We start from the raw sequence: 19,210 nt of genomic DNA, 5'->3' as shown, positions 1-19,210 counted from the left end.
AAGAGCAGTGTTACGAGGGAGCGGACGAGAGCGACTGGGGTCAAGCGAAGGAACGGCGTTTGTCCGGTTCTCTCCCGTGCACGAGAAACTCGAAACTTCGCCTGCTCGGTGTTCAATGCTTTTTGCTGTGTAGTTGAATAGTCTTGAACATTCCAGCGAATAGGTTTATGCTACAAACCTCAGTTTGGTGTTCTCGAGTTCTGCAGTCTGATAAAACCGACCTCAGCATCAAATCATTTTACTTGATAAGTCCGGATACTTCTTTCTCCTGTGCTTGAATTTTACTTTTGCGGCAGCATTCATTTCAAAAAGCTTAGCGATAACTGAGTTCCTCTCAGCTGTTCATCAAAACGGTCTACCTTAGTAGTTAACTTTTGTATAGCCTCAACAAGAGCAGAGTCGGATCTTTGTCATGGTTCTTAAGCTTCAAGGCAGGAGCTGTGGACTGGATGCTACTGCTGCCTGCAACCTCCGTGTAGTCGTGTTCACATGTGGAAGAGGCTATACCAGGTTTGTCTTCTTTTCTCGGTCGGCATGTCAGACTTCTGGTTCTGGGGATGTGTTCAACAAAAGAAAACAACATTCGGGGCGAGTAAAGGTGAGGCGACAAACACACACGTGCCCACCATCTTACCGCCAACCTGTAACACCGAGTACTTCCTGTGCGTACCTGTGTTGTAGCGGGACACAGGCTGGTTTGTGTTTGCACTCTGAATGAAACAAAGTTTCATAGAACACATTTTCTTTGCTTTTGTTTTATTGCAGCTGTTCTAACAGAACTTTTTCCATCGATGACTGTGGGATTCAGGCCGAGTTGTCACAGATCAGAGGAAAACGTCCTCGGCTAGGCCGTGATTCTGGATTGGTCTCAGGTCCTCTCGGTAGTCCTTGCCATCAGTCTGACTTCTTCTTGCTTTTTTTGTGGCCTCCCAGCGGAGGCGCTAACAGTGGCGTGCCATCTTCATCGACCACAGTGGGGCGGGCCTTAAAGCACAGGTAGCAGAAGCAGGCGCCGATGGTAAGTGGAAAGGCGACCAGAAAGCAGCCGAGCAGCGGCGCGTGGCTGAAGACGGGCTGTGTACGAGAAACATACAGTCAGACTGATTAAACAGGAAGCAGGATGATGATGATGATGATGATGATGATGATGATGTGACTTACTGCCAGCGTGACTCTGGTATCATAAACGAGGCGTCGGACTCGTTGAAGGGCGCCGTTTCCTCCGTGACCCTAAGGCAAAGAGCAGACAGATGTTCAGAATCCAGCAGCTGCTTCCTGTCTGGAGGTGAGCCTCACCTGACTCACCTGCATGCTGCCGTTCAGCACGCCGTCCAGGAAGTCCAGCAGGTTCTGCTCCGTTTGCACAGTGCCAGGGGGCAGGAAGTAGCCATCATTGGACAGATTCACCACGATGAATGTGGGCACAATGATCTCACTGTTGAAAACAATGACAAGTCAGAGGCGTCCAATCAGAGGAGTGAAGCTGATGTCAGAGGTGAAAACTCACCCCATCACCAGGCCGCTGATGTAATCAGAGCCGGCCATGAAGCCGAAGTACATCTCCCTGAAGGGGCGGGGTCAGACAAGAGTGGGCGGAGAAAGGTAGAGAGGGAATGAGATCGGAGTTCGCGCCCTGTTTCCTGTACTTTTCAGAATAAAAGTCTGACCTGCTGTAGATCTCTCTGTGCTCTGCAGCCACACTTTCCAACAGACTCTTATACCTGAACAGGTGACAGGAAGTGCTTCAGAGCACAGTTGCAGGTAAATTTTACCCTGAAGATGAGTACTTAGATACTTTTTATTATCATTGTGCAGTTGCTTGCACAGCACAATTCGAATGCAAGACCACAAAGATGCAAAAGTAAAGAAAACAACATACAAAGGAAAAAAACAATATAAGTAATATAAGTACACTATATTCATGGTATATGAGTTACAGAAACATTGAGGGGGTGTGTACAAGGACAATAATATAAAATCATAAATAAATAAGGGTGGAGGGGCTATGGTCACTAAGGATGGGACAGTAACTGCACAACCACCAGAATATTGCACAGAGGGAACAGAGAGAGAGCAGATGGGGTTACCTGTGACTTTCTTCACACAGGTGCTTCTCCTCCACCAACGCCAACAGCACCAGCTTACCTGCAGGACAGAGGCGGAGTCACTGCACCTGAGCCAATCAGCAACCAGTGAGTGAAATCCAGGCATTTCAGTGCTTTGTCCCAAACAGACCCGCCTGCTTCCAGTTTCATTATTGTTCAGGTGAACGTCTCCCTGACAGGAAACTCCATGAACAGATGGGTCTGTTTCCAAAGTCAAAGTTGTTCAGTGCTTTGGCTAAAGGTACCTGATGACATCACAGTGCACTCAGGTGTTCTGTGGTACCTGTCTCTCCCATGGCATACAGAGTGTAGCTGTCGATCTGGGAGAAGTTTGGGAATCGTTCTCTGTTAATCCACAACTTCAGGTCCCCGTCACGTTCCTCTGAAAGACAGTAAGCAGCTTGTTTAAGTCAGGTGAAATGCACACAGCAAATGCATGAATTCCCCATGTCAGTCTGATTTGTAACAGAAGCGTTTTCTCAGAAGAGCTGACAGCAGATACAAACCACAAAGCTCCATGTGCACATGACGGAGTTACTAACCACATCAACCACACAAGATGTGAGACATCTTATTTCAAAGGATTCCTCAGTCTGCTTTTACTGCCACAACTTCCAATGACTGTGATCAGTTCAAAGTTCAAGCCTGGATCCTTTTAGCCTAGTTTAACCTGACTTCCATGATGGATCTCATTGTCACACACCTGCACTTCTTCCTGCTGACATTACTCCTCCTACAGATTCTCCCTACTATCAGTCAGTGTCCTTCAGCTGGGTGCACAGTGAGATTCAGCACTGACACAGCTCTGCTACGCTGGTGATGCTCAGCTGTATTTCTGTTAAACCTGAGTGAACACTTTAATGGATCTTCAGACTTCTTCGTTCTCAGTCCTGGTAAACTGAGCTTCTTGTTTGTGGTCCTGATAGCTTCTCTGAGGAGGTTATATCGGTTCCCTCATCAACAATATTAAATATTGGTGTTATTTTATCTATCTGGTCCAGAACTCAGCAGGCAGGACTGACTAAACAATTCTTGTTTCCCTTTGCTGTCTTCATTTTAAAATTGCATTGTTTTTATAGTTAATATTTACAGTTCAGAGCTAAAGTGTGTGCAGGACCATGTATGTTTTAATGTGTGAAGTATGTCTGTGAAGGTTCTCAGTCATCCAGGTCATCGTAGTCTAAGGAGCTTGGAAAGAAAAGCGTCTGGACTTCTTTGAGTTGCTTGAAGACGTTTCACCTCTCACCCTGGCTGATTGTGACCCACACCCCGGCTCATGTGATCAGGTAGAGGATCATCAGGGGGTCCTTTTGTCCCTCTTTGGGGGGAAACTCCCACTGGGTTTAAATCTGGGACTCTCCACCATTTGACCTTAGAACTGAAGAAGCTTCTCGGATGAGAGGTGAAACGTCTTCAAGCAACTTAAAGAAGTCCAGACGCTTTTCTTTGCAAGCTCCTTTGACTTTATTGTGTGAAGTTACTGTGTTGTAGCTGTACAACACGATTTTCAATTTTTTTTGTAAAAACAAGTTTTGGTGGCTGAAGACATTTGTGCAGAGCTGTAGCTTTTTTGCTGTTATTTAATATTCCACGAGAAAGAGTTCTGTTGGCCCGTTCATCAAAATTAACTCACCGCTGTAGGTGAAGTAAGTCCCATCTTTAAATACCACCACAGCAGGCAGAGTGGACAGAGACACCGCCTGAAATAAAGACAGATTATCTACAGACTCGGACGCAGATTATCTACAGATAAAGACACAGATTATCTACAGACACAGATTATCTACGGACACAGATTATCTACGGACACAGATTATCTACGGACGCAGATTATCTACGGACGCAGATTATCTACAGACGCAGATTATCTACAGACACAGATTATCTACGGACGCAGATTATCTAAAGACGCAGATTATCTACAGACACAGATTATCTACAGACGCAGATTATCTACGGACACAGATTATCTACGGACACAGATTATCTACGGACACAGATTATCTACGGACTCAGATTATTAGAGTTAGTTTTGAGAGCTCTCGCAAAAGTTCATTGTAATTTTTTTTTCTCCCATGTCCCTTGCGGGGCTCCGTATTATCTACAGACACAGATTATCTACAGACGCAGATTATCTACAGACACAGATTATCTACAGACACAGATTATCTACAGACGCAGATTATCCACAGATTATCTACAGACACAGATTATCTACGGACACAGATTATCTACGGACACAGATTATCTACGGACACAGATTATCTACGGACTCAGATTATTAGAGTTAGTTTTGAGAGCTCTCGCAAAAGTTCATTGTAATTTTTTTTCTCCCATGTCCCTTGCGGGGCTCCGTATTATCTACAGACTCAGATTATCTACAGACTTGGACGCAGACATGTTCCTCCAGGGTGGGAATGATGAGTATAAACGTGTCTTTTTAAAGGAACACACTGACGTTCCAGGAAAATATTACACCTGCTGCTGGATGTCCACCACATTTTGAAACCTTGTGGACATAGGGGGGATTTTTAAAGTGTTTTAAAAAGTTTTGTCTCAGCATGTGGATAAGGTCAGCTCGATCAGGTGATGGACACGTTTGACCAACAGACGAAAGAGTTTTCTGACCTTCGGTAGGACGTCTCTGCTGGTTGAGAAGAAGTAAGTGTGGACAATCAGCTGCTCAGCGACTGACGTGTAGTTTCCCTGAAACACACCACAGGTCAGTTGTGTGTGTGTGTGTGTGTGTGTGTGTGTGTGTGTGTGTGTGTGTGTGTGTGTGTGTGTGTGTGTGTGTGTGTACCTTTAGCGGTGACGTGGCTCCTACATAAACAAACATGACATCATGGCGGCTCATGGCGTGCTGGAAGAGCTGCACACTACTAAGTGATCGAACCAGCGGCCTGAGCAATAAGACAGATTCCCAATGTGATATCATTGTGACATCACCGTCATGTTAAACATCATTTTCCCTTATTTTGTGTCGGCTGTCTAAACTCACCCAGCAATCCGATTAGCAAAGTCCATTATTCCATCTTTGGTTCTCACGCCTGAATAATTATATTTTATATTCTTCTTTAACCTGGAAACAGGAAACAGCTGGTTAAAGATCTGCAGCATGCCTGCATCACTGTCACACCTGTCACACCTGACCATGGTGTATCTCTGCCTGTTATACCACCTGACTGAGGTGCATCTGATGGTGTAAAATGAAACACCTTGTGGTGTTTGGAGCTGCGGTTTCAGTCAGTGGATCTGATGTGTGTGTGACGTCACAGTGAGGACTTACATAAGGATGGCTGGATACGTTCTGACGCGAAACTCTTTGGCCAAACCTTCAGACAGAGAGAACACATCTGACCTCTGGGCTTTTATTTTGACAGTCACAGACAACAATTTGCTGGTAAATCAGTGCTTTAATTTTTACAGTGACTGACCGGTGTTGGCAGTTGCATCTGATTTGCCGACGTGGACCGGAGAGCCGAGACTCCTATATTCTGATCCAATCTGATGCCAAACCGGATCCAGTTGTTTACAGAACGTACACCAGGGGGTGTAAAACTGCAGCGAGACACGACAGGGGCAGACGACACTCAGAAACACTCAAGAAGTACTCAGAAGATACACAATTGCATGACAAGTACTCTGAAATGAACCGCAATACAGTCTCAGAGGATGTTACTAACGTCCAATATCAGATTTCTCTCTGCTTTCAAAGCAAAATCGCTCTGCTCTGATTGGACCCGACTGTAGGATCAGGTAATCGCTCTGCTCTGATTGGACCCGACTGTGATGCAGGTGGAACGTCACCTGTGTTTTTTGTGCTTTTATCAAACAGAGTCAGTGCGGACGTGTTCTTTATCACGTGGAGTACCGCTCGGCTCCATCCTCAGACTTGTTCAGCTTGCATCTGTTTCCCCTCAGTTACTTAATCTGCAGGTATGCTCAGGTGGCCTCAGATTTCTACTGTCTTTGAACTGAACTTGGATTAAGTCTTTGTTCTTGATCCTAATCATATTTTTTTTTACCCTGGGCAAACAATTACCAATCTGTACAACCTCTTAATCAGTGATCATTGATCACCCCCCACCCCGCCGAGACCATGCAGTGCTTTTCGTGTTCTTGGTTCTTCTTGTTCGGTTGTGTTTTAACGCTGCTGCATTCTGTGTTGCTGCTGCAGACACGTAGTGTTTAGTATTATTATTAATAAGTACAAATAAAAATAAGTACACACATTACACAGAGTAAACTCATCTGTACCTTGATGAGCCAGATTTCATCGTCTCCTTTTGTCTCCATGAAGCTGAAAAGACGATCAATCAGCCTGATTAGTGATTACTGATCATCAACCTAAAGTCAGTTAAATTCAACATTCAGTTTGAACTCACGAATCATCGAGCTCCTCCACGAACGCCGCCGCAGACGCAAACAGCAGCACTGACCACACACACACACACACACACACACACACACACACACACACACACACACACACACAAAGGTCCATTAACTTAGTCTCCAGGCCATTTGACCCCGATCCCACTGATCATGCTCTGATACTTCAGGCCTTCGTTCACCTGATACATTGAGTCACATGACTCCATCAGACGTGGAGTATCAATACCTCCAATTAAAACTTTCAGATTAAAGTTTAATCTCACAAACATCAATCTGTGATCAGATGATTTGGGGCCGGCTCAGGGGGAAGCTGATTCTTAAAAATGGACTGTATGTGTTATTGTAGGGTCTACCTTACAATATAAAGCACCTTGAGGCGACTGCTGTTATGATTTGGAGCTATATAGATCAATAAAATTGAATTGATTTCAGCTGAAACCAGAAACAGATTCAGACTGTTTTCAGATTAACAGCTCAGTAATCTGACTGTAATCCATCTGTAGGTTCTCGAGTCTCGAGCTGCCCTTTCCTCACACTCTGAAGCTACGATAAAGAGGAAGAAAGTTTGGACGTACCTGAGAGCAGGACTGTGGTCCTCCTGTCCGCCATAATGGCTGAAACTGGATTAACAGCACAGAACTAATCTGCTAACACAGAACACACTGCTAATCTTACAGATTAGCAGGCTGCATTCAATCCACTCAAACTTTATTCACAGCTGCTTCACATCAACAACAAATGCACAGCTGACATTAAAGCTGCAGGAGGCCAGGGGAGACCAGCAGGGGGCACCACTGCACCAGAGGGAGACAGGAAAGAAGGACAGAAGAGGAAAGAGATTTGGAGAAAAGGAAGTGATGAAGAAGAATCTATCTATCTATCTATCTATCGATCTATCTATCGATCTAGATAGATAGATAGATAGATAGATAGATAGATAGATAGATAGATAGATAGATCGATCGATCGATCGAGGCTCAAACAGAGCTCTGAGGCGTCTGTGAGGTGGGGAGCAGGTGGGCTGCACTAATGACAGTCACACAGATTTAAACCACACAGAGTGGAGGCTAATTGGCTCAAAGAAGGTGGGCAAGAAGATGATTGGACTACAGTGATTTGAATGCAACCATCTGCTGATATTTTTGTTTTTGTGGTGCAGCATGAACGTCAAATGAAAATAACATCATCACCATCATCGTTTATTTATATAGCACTTTAAAAATACACAAGGCCGACCAAAGTGCTGAACAACAGAAACATAATAGATACCATAAGAATAATAAATACGATAAAATAATAAACATAGTGAAAACAATAAAATACAAGTCAGTCAACCACTGAATCAAAAGCCAGTGAATAAAAATGCGTTTTCAATCTGGATTTAAACACCATCACTGATGTCGATCGCCTAATGTGAAGAGGAAGATTAGCTCAGGACCCATGATAGAGAACGCTCGGTCTCCTCTCAGTTTCAACTCTGATTTGGGGACTGAGAGCAACAGCTGCTCAGCTGACCGGAGCGAACGAGTGGGGACATAGGGCTTCAGCAAATCAGACAGATACGCAGGTGCCAGACCATTTAAAGATTTAAAAACCAATAAAAGAACTTTAAAATGAATCCTAAATTCAATTGGAAGCCAGTGCAGGGAGGCCAGAACCAGAGTAATGTGCTCAAATGTCCTTCTACCAGATAAAAACCGTGCCGCAGCATTCTGGACTAGTTGCAGGCGTGTCAGAGTGCCCAGTCCAACCCCTATTAAAAGGGAGTTGCAATAATCCAAGCGTGAGGTGATAAAAGCGTGGATACCAGTCTCCAAGTCACGCCTTGAAAGAAAAGGTTTAACCTTCGACAGACGCCTGAGATGATAGAATGATGATTTCACCACCGCATTCACGTGGCCATCAAGAGTAAGTGCAGAGTCGATTTTTAACCCAAGATTGGTAATCGAGCTCTTCAGGTGAGGGGTCAGAGCAGCAAGGTCAACATCAGGGATATCAGAGGAACGATTCGGGCCGAACAGAATTACTTCCATTTTACGTTCATTAAAATTTAAAAAGCTTTGAGCCATCCATGACTTAACATCACTAAGGCAATCAAGCAGGAGTCTAATTTGGGAGCTATCAGAACGACTGAAAGGAAAATAAAGCTGGCAATCATCAGCATATAGATGAAATGAAACTTTATGTTTACGAAAGATCGCACCCAGTGGTGCATGTTCTTAATGTCCTGACTCAAGATCCCATGTTAAAGAGTTTCTACATGCTTTACAGTACTGTGAAATTAATTTATATAGCATCCACAAATTGTCACTAGTTGATTCTTTACCAGTGTGTGCTTAATAATGAGACTTTACAGGGCGGCTTTCATTTTTTATTTTTGCATATAATTTGGAGCATTACACATCCTGGTTCATTTGAAGGTAAAAAACAACAATCCGGCTTTTTTAACATTTCAGGGTTTGATCTTTAGAAGTTTCGGAGATGTTGATGCTCAAACACTGCTGCAGATTTCAAATTTCAATCACGCCTCACACATCATCATGTTTCTGTGGTAAAAAAAAAAACCTGAAGAAATTTAGCTTGAACTGAACTTTACTGACAAATTAATCAGAAAACCGAATCGATCACAGGAAAATCAATCAATATTCACATGAAGCTCAAGTTTCCAATCAGCTGCGTAACCGTGAGTAACACAGTGATGTCATCACCATCAAAGGCCTGCATCACTCCCTGATCTCATTTCGTCTCTCCATCTGATCAAAACCTTTGACCAGTAAGAGCAGAACCACGAGAGCAGCATCACAGAGGAAGTTTGGCCTCGAGCACGGCACCGTCACATGAACTGGCGTCGGTGTGGCCCACGTGCTGCCTCGGTGTGACGGAGTCCAAGGGGTTAGCGGTGACCTCTGAGAACGCCTGCCTCTCTGATCTTCTGCTCGAGCCGTCAGCATCGCTCTCCATCCAGCACGACTTGCTGTCAGACACTGAGGATAGGCGGTTCTGAGCCTGGTGGCCATTGGTCCTGACGCCGGCATTAAGTCGACCTTTTGGCGAGCTGGTAAAAGTGGTACAGCGAGACGAAGTGGCGCTTGAGCTGAAAGAGGAGCGCAGGTCCTTCTCCTGCAGCCGTAGCACGCTGCGAAGAAAAGGGACATAGTGACCAATGGCAGCGCGGTACTTTGGGTGTGTGATGGCATAGATAATGGGGTTGTGGATGGCAGAGGCCTTGGCGATGACAGCTGGCACCGAGTTCATGTATGGAGTCAGCAGGTGTGCGTAGCCAGCGGTGGCGGTGAGAGCAACCACAGAGTATGGCGACCAGGAAACGATGAAGAGCAGGATTACTCCCAGAGCCACCTTAGCCATTCGCCACTCGCTGCGCAGACGCTCATATGCCTTGTTGACCTCGCCACAGTTCAGCTGCTCTATTTCCCGCCCCGCCTGCTGCACTGCCCGGAAAATGGCAAAGTAGCACGCAGCAATGACAGCGAGCGGGATGAAGAAGACGAAGGAGAACAGCAGGAGGGTGTAAGTGCGTACAGCAGCTGTAAAGCTCATGTAGTCCCAGCTGCAGGATGTCTGCAGGCCTTCAGGGACGTAGGCGCTCCACCCGAAGAACGGCGGCAGACTCCAGCCCAGAGAGTACAGCCACACAACTGCCACCACCACCAACACTCTCTGATGACTCACCCCACCCAGCATCGCCAGAGGACGCGTGATAGCCAGGCAACGGTCCACCGCAATTGCCGTCAGCGTTATCATGGAGGTGATGCCAAAGAGAGCACCGCAGAAGGCGTACAGCTCGCAGGCCAGCTCCCCAAACACCCAGCAGCGATGCAGGCTGGCCACAAAGAAGACTGGAGACTGTGTCAAGGACATCAGGAAGTCGGCGGCCGCCAAGTTAACCACTAGCAGGTTGCTGGGCGACCTCAGCGTCCGACTGCGACAGAACACGTAGATGACCAGAGCGTTTCCCAGCATGCCTGTTACCCCTACCAACAGGATGACTGAGCCAATGATGTAGTGGGCGTGGTCCGGGACATCCACGGTAGGAAACAGGTGAGACTGGGCGTGAGCACTCTGTGTAGGGGCGTGGTCAGGCAGGTGGAGCAGTTTAGACATCCTAACCTGGTGATGGTGCTCAGTGCAGTTTCCACCCAGAGGGCACAGAGCTGACTTCCTGCTCGAGTGGATGTGACTCATTGCGATGGCAGCCGGATGCCGGCAGGACGTCCGTGTGGCGTTAACAGGATTTCCGTCGGATGATGCTGAACGCTAACCGGATCGGTTGGATGTGGGCTCGAGCTCTCTTAGTTGGCTCTGCGTGCCGGCTCGGTCAGGCTGCGGCTCTTTATGTTGGCCTGATCGATGGATGGCGGCGCATTATCGAGTTGACCGATCCATTAACTCTCTGCACTCGGAGAAGAAGTAAACATCTGGATCAGATATGACCTGATTGCTGCAGGTTAATGTGGGCCGTTTCTGAGGTTAATGAGCTTTTAGTGAAAACACAGTCAGATGTTCGTTTATAGGTCACAGTGTTTCCTGTCCAAGTCCTAGAAATGAGCTAAATCATTAAGTCATGCCATTAGTCAAGGACAGAGGGGAAAACGGATGGTTTTGTTTTTCAGCGTTCAGAGCTCAGAGGTCAGTTTGTTCTTCCACTGAAATGGCTCAAAGACACAACCATGAAGAGGAGAGATCTGTGCAGTGTCACAGCGAGACGTCATAATCTCAGTATCTCAATACATTTTATTTGTTGGCGCCCTACTAAACCCAACCATACCAAGCATAAAAGACAAGTAGTAAAAACCAGCATTGGACAACAATACTGGAGTCAATGTCAGAGAGGGTGAGCCAGTTTAAACAGATGGGACTCTTCCCCATAGTGGTGAGACGGGCAGAGGGAACAATCGGGTGAACGGCAGATGAAGACCCACGAGAATGAGAGGGAACGGCAACGTGGAGTGACTCACACAAGCAGGGATTGCCCAGGTTAGGGATACGTATGACAGCATTATTCTGAAGCAGAAAGTGGAACGACACCTGAGGAGAGGGCAGGTTGGAGGAGCTGCCACTATCAATGGAAAACCTGTGGGATATGGTTAGAGTGGAAGCTGTGCTGACAAACTTTAGTTTTATTACTACAGAGTTTGAGAAAATAGGAGGAGAGCCATGATTTAACCTCCATGAGGCAGTCACAGAGGGGGATGGGTGGAAGGCTGAAACTGGGTTTGGAGGAAATATACAGCTGAGTGTCATCTGAGGAAAACCGGCAGACACAGGAAGTGAACTTTCAATAATGGAGGAGCAGTCCCAGTACCGAGAAAAGAGTCAATAATGGTGGTAATAAGAGGGACCAGTGAGGTAAGAATAGAAAAATCCTTTAATTTCACACAAGCGGAAACGCTCCTTCATGCATCGAGGATGCAGCAGTCTGTCACTGAAGCAGCTCTGCAGCAACATCTACATGCATGGACTGGGAGACTCTGTCCATCAGAGATGTTATTTTGGCCACAGTCCTTCTGTCTCCCACCACCCGCACTGGGTCCAGGGTGCATCCCAGAACAGAGCTGGCCTTCCTGATGAGTTTATCCAGCCTCTTCCTCTCAGCTGCTGATAAACTGCTGCTCCAACACACCACACTGTAAAAAATGACAGATGCCACCACAGAGTCATAGAAGGTCTTTAAAAGCGCTCCCTGGACTCCAAATGACCTCAGCCGCCTCAGCAGGTAGAGTCTGCTCTGACCCTTCCTGTAAAGAGCATCAGTGTTGTGGCTCCAGTCCAGTTTATTATTCAGGTGAACACCCAGGTACCTATAGGAGTCCACTATCTCAATGTCCACTCCCTGGATGTTCACCGGTGTCAGTGTGGTGGGTCTGCGTCTCTGGAAGTCCACCACCAAGAAAAGCTTAGACTAGGACAGTGGGAAGAGGGTCCCTGGGGAGATGATTTAGACTCTTGAATCATTACTGATACATCTGATACTGAGGGGAGAGTGAAACGTGAACATTAGTAAATGGTAAACAAAGACTACAGATCTCAAGCTGCAGGTGGATACAGAGCTGCAAAGGATACAAGAGAGGGTTAGGTTAGAGAAGGAAAAAATTGTGGAGATGCAGGAATATTGTTAAACAAAGGAACTTTGGGTTACATGCACGAGAATAGAATAAACCACAATAGTATTTAGATTTGGCCGAGGCAGCACAGTTCTTATGAAACAGAATGTGATTATTAAACATTTCTTTCTTAAAGAGGAATTTTGGTTGGCGCCCCTTAGATTTGAGAAACCCAACACGTTCTCACTCCCTAAGCGTAATATTTTACACTCGGTGACAAATCGTCAACATTTTACGCTCTCAGTTACCCAACACGTTCCTAAATGACAACATCGGAAAAAGGAGAACACATGAGAACCCTCTGGACTCAATCTACACATGTTCGTTCATTATCCTAAAATCGCTTTGGAAAACATTATTTTACGCCATTTAACTGCTGGTTAGGGTTATGGATAAGGTTAGGTTTAAGGCTGGAATACATGGCTGGAACATCTATTACCGTGGGACCAAAAATAATACAAAAAAAATAAAAAAAATGATTACAAATTTTTTTAAAAACATTTTTTAATAAGAGAAGTCAGTGAAACAGTTTGAATGAAAAACAAGAAGACACCATAGATAGAAACACATTTGTGAAAAGCTCCTCATTTATGTCTCTAAAATGTAGACTTAAAGCCGGATGTTTAGAAAGCTTCTCTTTTTTCCTGACAAAATAAATAAATGAATAAATAAATATAACCCGGGTGAAAAAAAACGACAGTGCAAATTCTCTGTAACCAATCACAGAGCCCCTTACATCTGACCACCTGGATACTTCGCAGTTTTTTTAAGGACCAGAAGACTCACAGAAATGCTATATGTGTTAGCTAATCCGAGAGTTAGCTACAAGCTGCTGAAATATGGGACTGTTCATTTACAGTTACTGTACATGTATATACCATTACCTCTGCCACACAGCATTTTCAGTAATCTGTATTTATTTACTCTACTTTTTTAATAAAAATATATTTTCTTTATTCAATCTCTGTCTTCCTTCCCCCTCCCCAACCAATCACAGCAGATGGCCCCGCCCCTCCCTGAGCCTGGTTCTGCTGGAGGTTTCTTCCTGTTAAAAGGGAGTTTTTCCTTCCCACTGTTGCTCATAGTGCTCATGGGGGTCATATGATTGTTAGGTTTTTCTCTCTATGTATTATTGTAGGGTCTACCTTACGATATAAAGCGCCTTGAGGCGACTGTTGTTGTGATTTGGTGCTGTATAAATAAAACTGAATTGAATTGATTTCGTTTATCTTATGTGCAGTTTTGACCTGCAGAATGTCGCTGCTGGAAGTGAAACTTGAAACAAAGCTAATGTGTGAGCTAACAGGAAATGCAGATGAGGAGAGGAATCTGTTTTTAAATTGTATTTGAAAAAAGATTTTGCTAAAACATGTTTTATTGCACACATTACTGAAGCACAAAGTCTGATGCTCGTTGTCCGTCCCCCTGACGTGTGCTCAGAGTTACGTTTTTGGTTCCTGATTAATCAGAACCTGTTCAGTTCTGGCTAATTTTGAGCACTGAGTCCAGGTGAGCAGCAGGTGAGATGTCAGCTGCTTCACTCACGTTGGTCAGTTATTTCCAATGAAAATAGTATTCTAGTATTCACTGATTAATAATCAGCTGACTGTCACAGCCTTATGTGCTCATTGAGGCCTTTTCAAAGTTAAAAAGTGTTTAAGGCCTTCATATTTTCAAAGTAAAGGTCTGAGAGTGAATAAATAAGAACAGAAACTATTTTTTCTAAGCTTTTATTTTCATTAAAAAAGTCCACAAATAAAACTTTGTGCCGAGCCCCGTCACACCAGCGCATGTTCAGAACGCAGCTTGCTGGGAGGGGGCGTGGTGTCTGCGGACATGTCTCAGCAGCAGCTGGCGGTCCGGGCTCGAGTAGTCGCACTGTTGACATGGGAACGCCTCACCAGTGTGATGGCGGCGAGCATGGAGATCCAAACTCTTCTTCTGGATGCTGTTGAGAAAAACAAAAACAGGGCTACCGATTGCTTTAGTAATCTATCAGTTTTTCCACAGATTAATCAGATCACACATCAATACTGATCAATAATGAATCCTGACACAGGTGTTTCAGGACGAACTGCTCATTGGTTTCCAAACTGCAAACAACATCCGTGAAAACACAGATAAACCCTTCGATTTATGAGTCACATTCAATTTAATTTTCTATTATTCGAAATACTCGAGCAGCAGTTTGTGGGAGCACAGGTGTGCACCAGGTGTGTGTCAGGTGCGTGTCAGGTGTGTTACCTGCTGTAGTCACAGTGCTGACACCTGTACGGTTTCTCCTGGCTGTGAGTCCTGTAGTGTCGGAGCAGAGAGCTGCGATCGATGGACGCATACGGACACTCTGCACACCTGTACGGCTTCTCACCTGAGATCACACACGGGACGCACAACGTCACCTGACAGTCACATGACAAGGGCTCTCAGCTTTCTGTGTGTTACCTGTGTGAGTCCTCAGGTGTGTGTGTGTGTGTTACCTGTGTGAGTCCTCAGGTGTGTGTGTGTGTGTGTTACCCGTGTGAGTCTTCAGGTGTGTGTGTGTGTGTGTTACCCGTGTGAGTCCTCAGGTGTGTGTGTGTGTGTGTTACCCGTGTGAGTCTTCAGGTGTGTGTGTGTGTGTGTGTGTTACCTGTGTGAGTCCTCAGGTGTTGCAGCAGTGAGGCCTTCAGCCGGCTGCTGTAGGAGCAGTGAGGACAGGTGAACGGTTTCTCTCCCCCATGAACGCCCAGGTGACGCCTCAGAGTCAGTTTAGAGGAGAACTTCCTGCTGAGAAGAAATGCCATGACATCACCAGGTCACGTGACTCTGTGCAGTGAGGGATTATGGGTAACGTGGTTACCTGTGGCACAGTGAGCAGCTGAAGCCCGTCTGCTTCCCGCTCTCTGCTGTCAGCTGCTCGCCGTCTCCGTTCGTCCTCCTTGTGGTTTTCCTCGTGGTCTCCATGGTGACCGGCCGTGATGCGGCCCGAGCTCTGCTGGCCTGCCTGAAAACAAACACGCACACAGGCTGTGTTCCGATTGGCTGACAGACATTCAAACTGGTTTTTAATCATTTCAGATTCTCTTAGTTCATGGTTTTCCTCCCACTTTCTTAAAGTCAACAGCAACAACTCGGAGCTTCTCCCGGTCGGCTCCAGATGATGGCTATCCAGAGCTAACTGTTTTTCTGTTACTATCAAGAACTCATCAGTTTCTACCTCTCCCTCTGTGAAAAGTTTGGCTGTCATTCTTGACAGTGCACTATCCTTTAACTCTCACTCGCTCAGCATATTTCCAACTCCGCCCCTTCTTCACTCCACATGCGCCTGCTACCCTCGTCCACAGTTACCTGTCGGATCGACTACTGTAACTCGCTCTTACACAAAAATCCATCAACAAGCTTCAGCGTGTCCAGAACGCTGCTGCCCGCATTATTACTAGGACTCACCACTATTCTGAAGCAGCTTCACTGGCCGGCGGTTAAACTTCGCATTAATTTTAAAATACTCCTCTGTACATTTAAGGCAATTCATTCTCTCCACCCACCATACCTCTCTGGTTCGGTACAGATCTCCATCCCATCCTGGTGCCTCAGATCCTCCTCTTCCTGTTCCTTCCTCTCGTCTTGTTTCTATGGGGGACTTTTAGTCGCTCTGCCCCTCCACTTTGGAATCCCCCCCCGACCTCAGAAACATCACCTCATTCCCTTTTTTTAAAGTCCACCTTCTAAACCCACCTGTTCAAGACAGCCTACTGTAGAGAACCTCTCCATGCTCTTAAACTTTCTTTTATTATCACGTTTATTTCCTGGTTTTATGCCTCTTTTATTTGCTGTACAGTGTCCCTTTTAAATAAAATGTATTATTATTATTATTATTATTATTATTACTATTGTTATTATTACCTGTCAAGAAGCTCCGCCTCCTTACGCTTTGCACGTCCAATCAGCTGGCTCCTCCATCCATCTGCAGAAAACTGATCAGTGTTAGTGTTCTTATTGATTACTGATCGATGGTACAGAGCTGGGCACTCACTGTGTTTCCATGGTTTTTCAGGAGCGCTTCTCAGCGTGCTGTTTTCGAACTTCCTGTGACAGACCGCCACCGCGGTTTTCTTCTTCTTCTCTTCCCGCTCCCTCCTCCTTTTCCTCCTCTGGCTACAGCGGCTCCTCCAGTGATGCTCCACCTCCTCCCAACTGTCGGCCATCCAGTTGCAGCGCACGCAGCCGAAACCGCCGCTGGCACGGTGTGACCTGACATGGATATCAAGCAGCCGCCGCGACGGCAGTTTTAATGGGCAGAGCAGACACAGCAGGCTGGGGGGCGGAGCCTTCGCTTTGTTGTTGGCACTGCTGTCATGTGGTTGCGTGAGCTGTGTGGACGGTGAGGAAGAAGGAAGAGGAGGAGCTCTGACTGCAGAGATCCGACACAGCCCAAGGGTCATCAGGTGGGCGGACTGCGCCAACTCCTCCTGGGAGGCGGGGGTGTCGGCCAGAGAGGATAAAGTGCTCCCCTTCAGAGTGAAGATGGAGGAGTCCTCCTCCTGCTCCTCTTCCTCTTCCTCAAAGAGTGTGGTGACCTGCATACAAACCACAAGATTAAGGTGTGGCTACCAGGTGTAAGGACACCTTCAGAATAAAATAAGATAAATAAATCAAAAAATAAATACATTTCAACTTAATTTGAAAAGCTAAATCATAAATAACCGTCTGACTATGAACTTCATATTGTTTCACCTTTTAAAATAAAAGCTCAAAATCATTCTGTTCTCTGTGTGTGTGTGTGAGGTTATCACCTCACAGGTGTGGGCCACCTGCAGCCCGCCCTCACTGCTGATGTCACAGGTAGCCGGGCTCAGGTTGTCCAGCATGTTGTAGAGCAGGAAGTCCTCATCTTCGTCACTCTCCTTTAGCTGATAGGGTGACGCTCCCTGCTGGAGCCCCGCCTCTGCCCCGTCCAGATAGGCGTTGGGGCGGTGCGTGAGCAGCAGGTGGCTGTTAATGGAGGCTTTGATGCCACAGGTGAACTGACAGAGCTTACAGCGATAAAGCTCCACCAGGAAGGACTCCACTAGCCCCGCCCCCACGCCCTCCACCTCAGCACAGTACAGGCTGGAGCTCACAGCTCCGCCCCCCAACTGCAGGGTCACAGGGCTGATGTCACGGTACCGCTGCTTCACCCACGACATCGCTATGACATCACCATGACATCACGGTGTGAGGTCCGTCCTTTGGCCCTGCTGGGACACAGTCAGTGTAAATAGGATTTATCTAAAAAAAACCGCCTGAATTCAAACACTGACCAATCAGAGCGCAGCAGAACCGAACATCCGTCCAGATATCAGCAGCAGTCTTCGTTATGCTACTTTATTCCACAGTCCCAGTACTCTGACTACTCTGAGTACTTAGAGTACCAACCCCTCTGCTTGATGACGAAACGTACGTTAAGCGGAATGATTGGCTGATCTAGGGCAGCGCGTTCGCCGTCCGCTTTAGCTAGGCTCGCGCGGGAAATGCAAAGACGCGGAGAAGGCTAGCAGGCTAACGGTGTTTCAGAGCAGGAACGAATCGATACGTCACTAATAGATCAATAAATGAGCTCCCAGGTGAGACTGCGGAGCGTCTCACTAAAACTCACCTGCTCCTCTTTGTTTACATCCGCTCCTATTTCTTCTTCTACGGCTCCTCGGAGCCCGCCGGCCGCTCTGCTGCCCCCAGAGGAGGCTTTAAAACCGACAGCACAGAGCTCAGGCGAGAGCACGAACCACACCGGCTCCCTGTTTTCAGGATTACACAAAATCTGTCGGACGTCACACTGTTCAGATTATCAGATTACATGAGATTAACTTCAGTTCACTCTTTCACAATAAAAGCTCCAAAAGTTTTGTTTGTTTTAGTTTAAATCTGGCTTTTAAGTCCAGCATAACTTTTGCACTGTCCACTCCTGCTGTGACAAAACAAATTTCCCACGTGTGGGACTAATAAAGGTTATCTTATCTTATCTTTATAACATTTATTTGTTTTTATGTCAGATGATGCTGGGGGGGTCACATGTCTCTATGGTAACCATATGCGTTAACAGCAGAAGAGAAATGAGGAGAAAATCAGGTCACGTGACCTGGCTGTTTTTTCCTGTCTAACAGGAAGTGTTTGACAGACGTCAGTGAAACAGGAATCAGCCGCATAGCGTGACAGCAAGTTCACACTGTGCAGTGTTGCATGACAAGCTGTGACCGCACACTCACAGACACATACACACGTGTTTGCCCACGTTGGTGGTCCTCAGAGCGCTTCTCTCTGTTACATAATCAAGAAGGTTTATCCATAAACTGCAGGAATGTCTTAAAGACATAAAGACCTGGATGGCTGCTAACTTTCTGCTTCTTAATTCAGATCAAACTGAGGTTATTGTACTCGGCCCTGAAAACCTTAGAAATATGGTATCTAAGCAGATTCTTACTCTGGATGGCATTACCTTGGCCTCCAGTAACACTGTGAGGAACCTTGGAGTCATTTTGGACCAGGACATGTCCTTCAACACACATATTAAACAAATATGTAAGACTGCGTTCTTCCATTTGTGCAACATCTCTAAAGTTAGAAATATCC

The 19,210-nt window shown here is 46.1% G+C and overlaps 3 protein-coding genes across 8 annotated transcripts; all 3 read right to left on the bottom strand.

Annotated features, from left to right (window-relative positions):
* Nucleotides 1-759: 759 nt before the first annotated feature.
* LOC308383854 (protein disulfide-isomerase tmx3a-like) lies at nt 760-7,112 on the bottom strand (the record flags this gene model as incomplete). Its single annotated transcript, XM_080862015.1, has 16 exons — nt 760-1,074; nt 1,162-1,230; nt 1,306-1,435; nt 1,508-1,564; nt 1,668-1,721; nt 2,088-2,145; nt 2,389-2,487; nt 3,739-3,805; nt 4,734-4,811; nt 4,909-5,008; nt 5,107-5,187; nt 5,395-5,440; nt 5,543-5,666; nt 6,366-6,408; nt 6,494-6,542; nt 7,079-7,112. 16 exons carry the CDS (start codon nt 7,110-7,112, stop codon nt 895-897), a joined length of 1,269 nt encoding a protein of 422 aa, XP_080718141.1. The 3' UTR covers nt 760-894.
* Nucleotides 7,113-9,302: 2,190 nt separating this feature from the next.
* opn4.1 (opsin 4.1) lies at nt 9,303-10,706 on the bottom strand (the record flags this gene model as incomplete). The annotated part of the gene is made up of 1 exon (XM_080862014.1): nt 9,303-10,706. One exon carries the CDS (start codon nt 10,704-10,706, stop codon nt 9,303-9,305), a length of 1,404 nt encoding a protein of 467 aa, XP_080718140.1.
* Nucleotides 10,707-14,339: 3,633 nt separating this feature from the next.
* Nucleotides 14,340-18,389, bottom strand: LOC308412925 (uncharacterized protein). 6 transcript variants are annotated; one of them, XM_080907626.1, is made up of 8 exons: nt 18,240-18,389; nt 17,398-17,838; nt 16,638-17,181; nt 16,508-16,568; nt 15,465-15,608; nt 15,255-15,391; nt 14,870-14,993; nt 14,340-14,597 (listed from the first exon to the last, which is right to left on the bottom strand). In XM_080907626.1, the coding sequence occupies exons 2-8, from the start codon at nt 17,788-17,790 to the stop codon at nt 14,420-14,422; spliced, it is 1,581 nt and encodes a 526-aa protein (XP_080763752.1). In that variant the 5' UTR covers nt 17,791-17,838; nt 18,240-18,389; the 3' UTR covers nt 14,340-14,419. The 6 variants fall into 6 exon arrangements, with proteins under 6 accessions (XP_080763752.1, XP_080763751.1, XP_080763750.1 ...); XM_080907625.1 differs by having other exon boundaries at nt 17,398-17,841; nt 18,240-18,378; XM_080907624.1 differs by lacking the exon at nt 18,240-18,389 and having other exon boundaries at nt 17,398-18,233.
* Between the last annotated feature and the right edge of the window lie 821 nt (nt 18,390-19,210).

The sequence above is a fragment of the Rhamphochromis sp. 'chilingali' genome (assembly GCF_963969265.1).
Source record: "Rhamphochromis sp. 'chilingali' genome assembly, chromosome: 16".
Classification (NCBI taxonomy): Eukaryota; Metazoa; Chordata; class Actinopteri; order Cichliformes; family Cichlidae; genus Rhamphochromis; species Rhamphochromis sp. 'chilingali'.
Note: the sequence above shows the minus strand (reverse complement) of the source record. Positions and strands in the feature narration are given on the sequence as shown.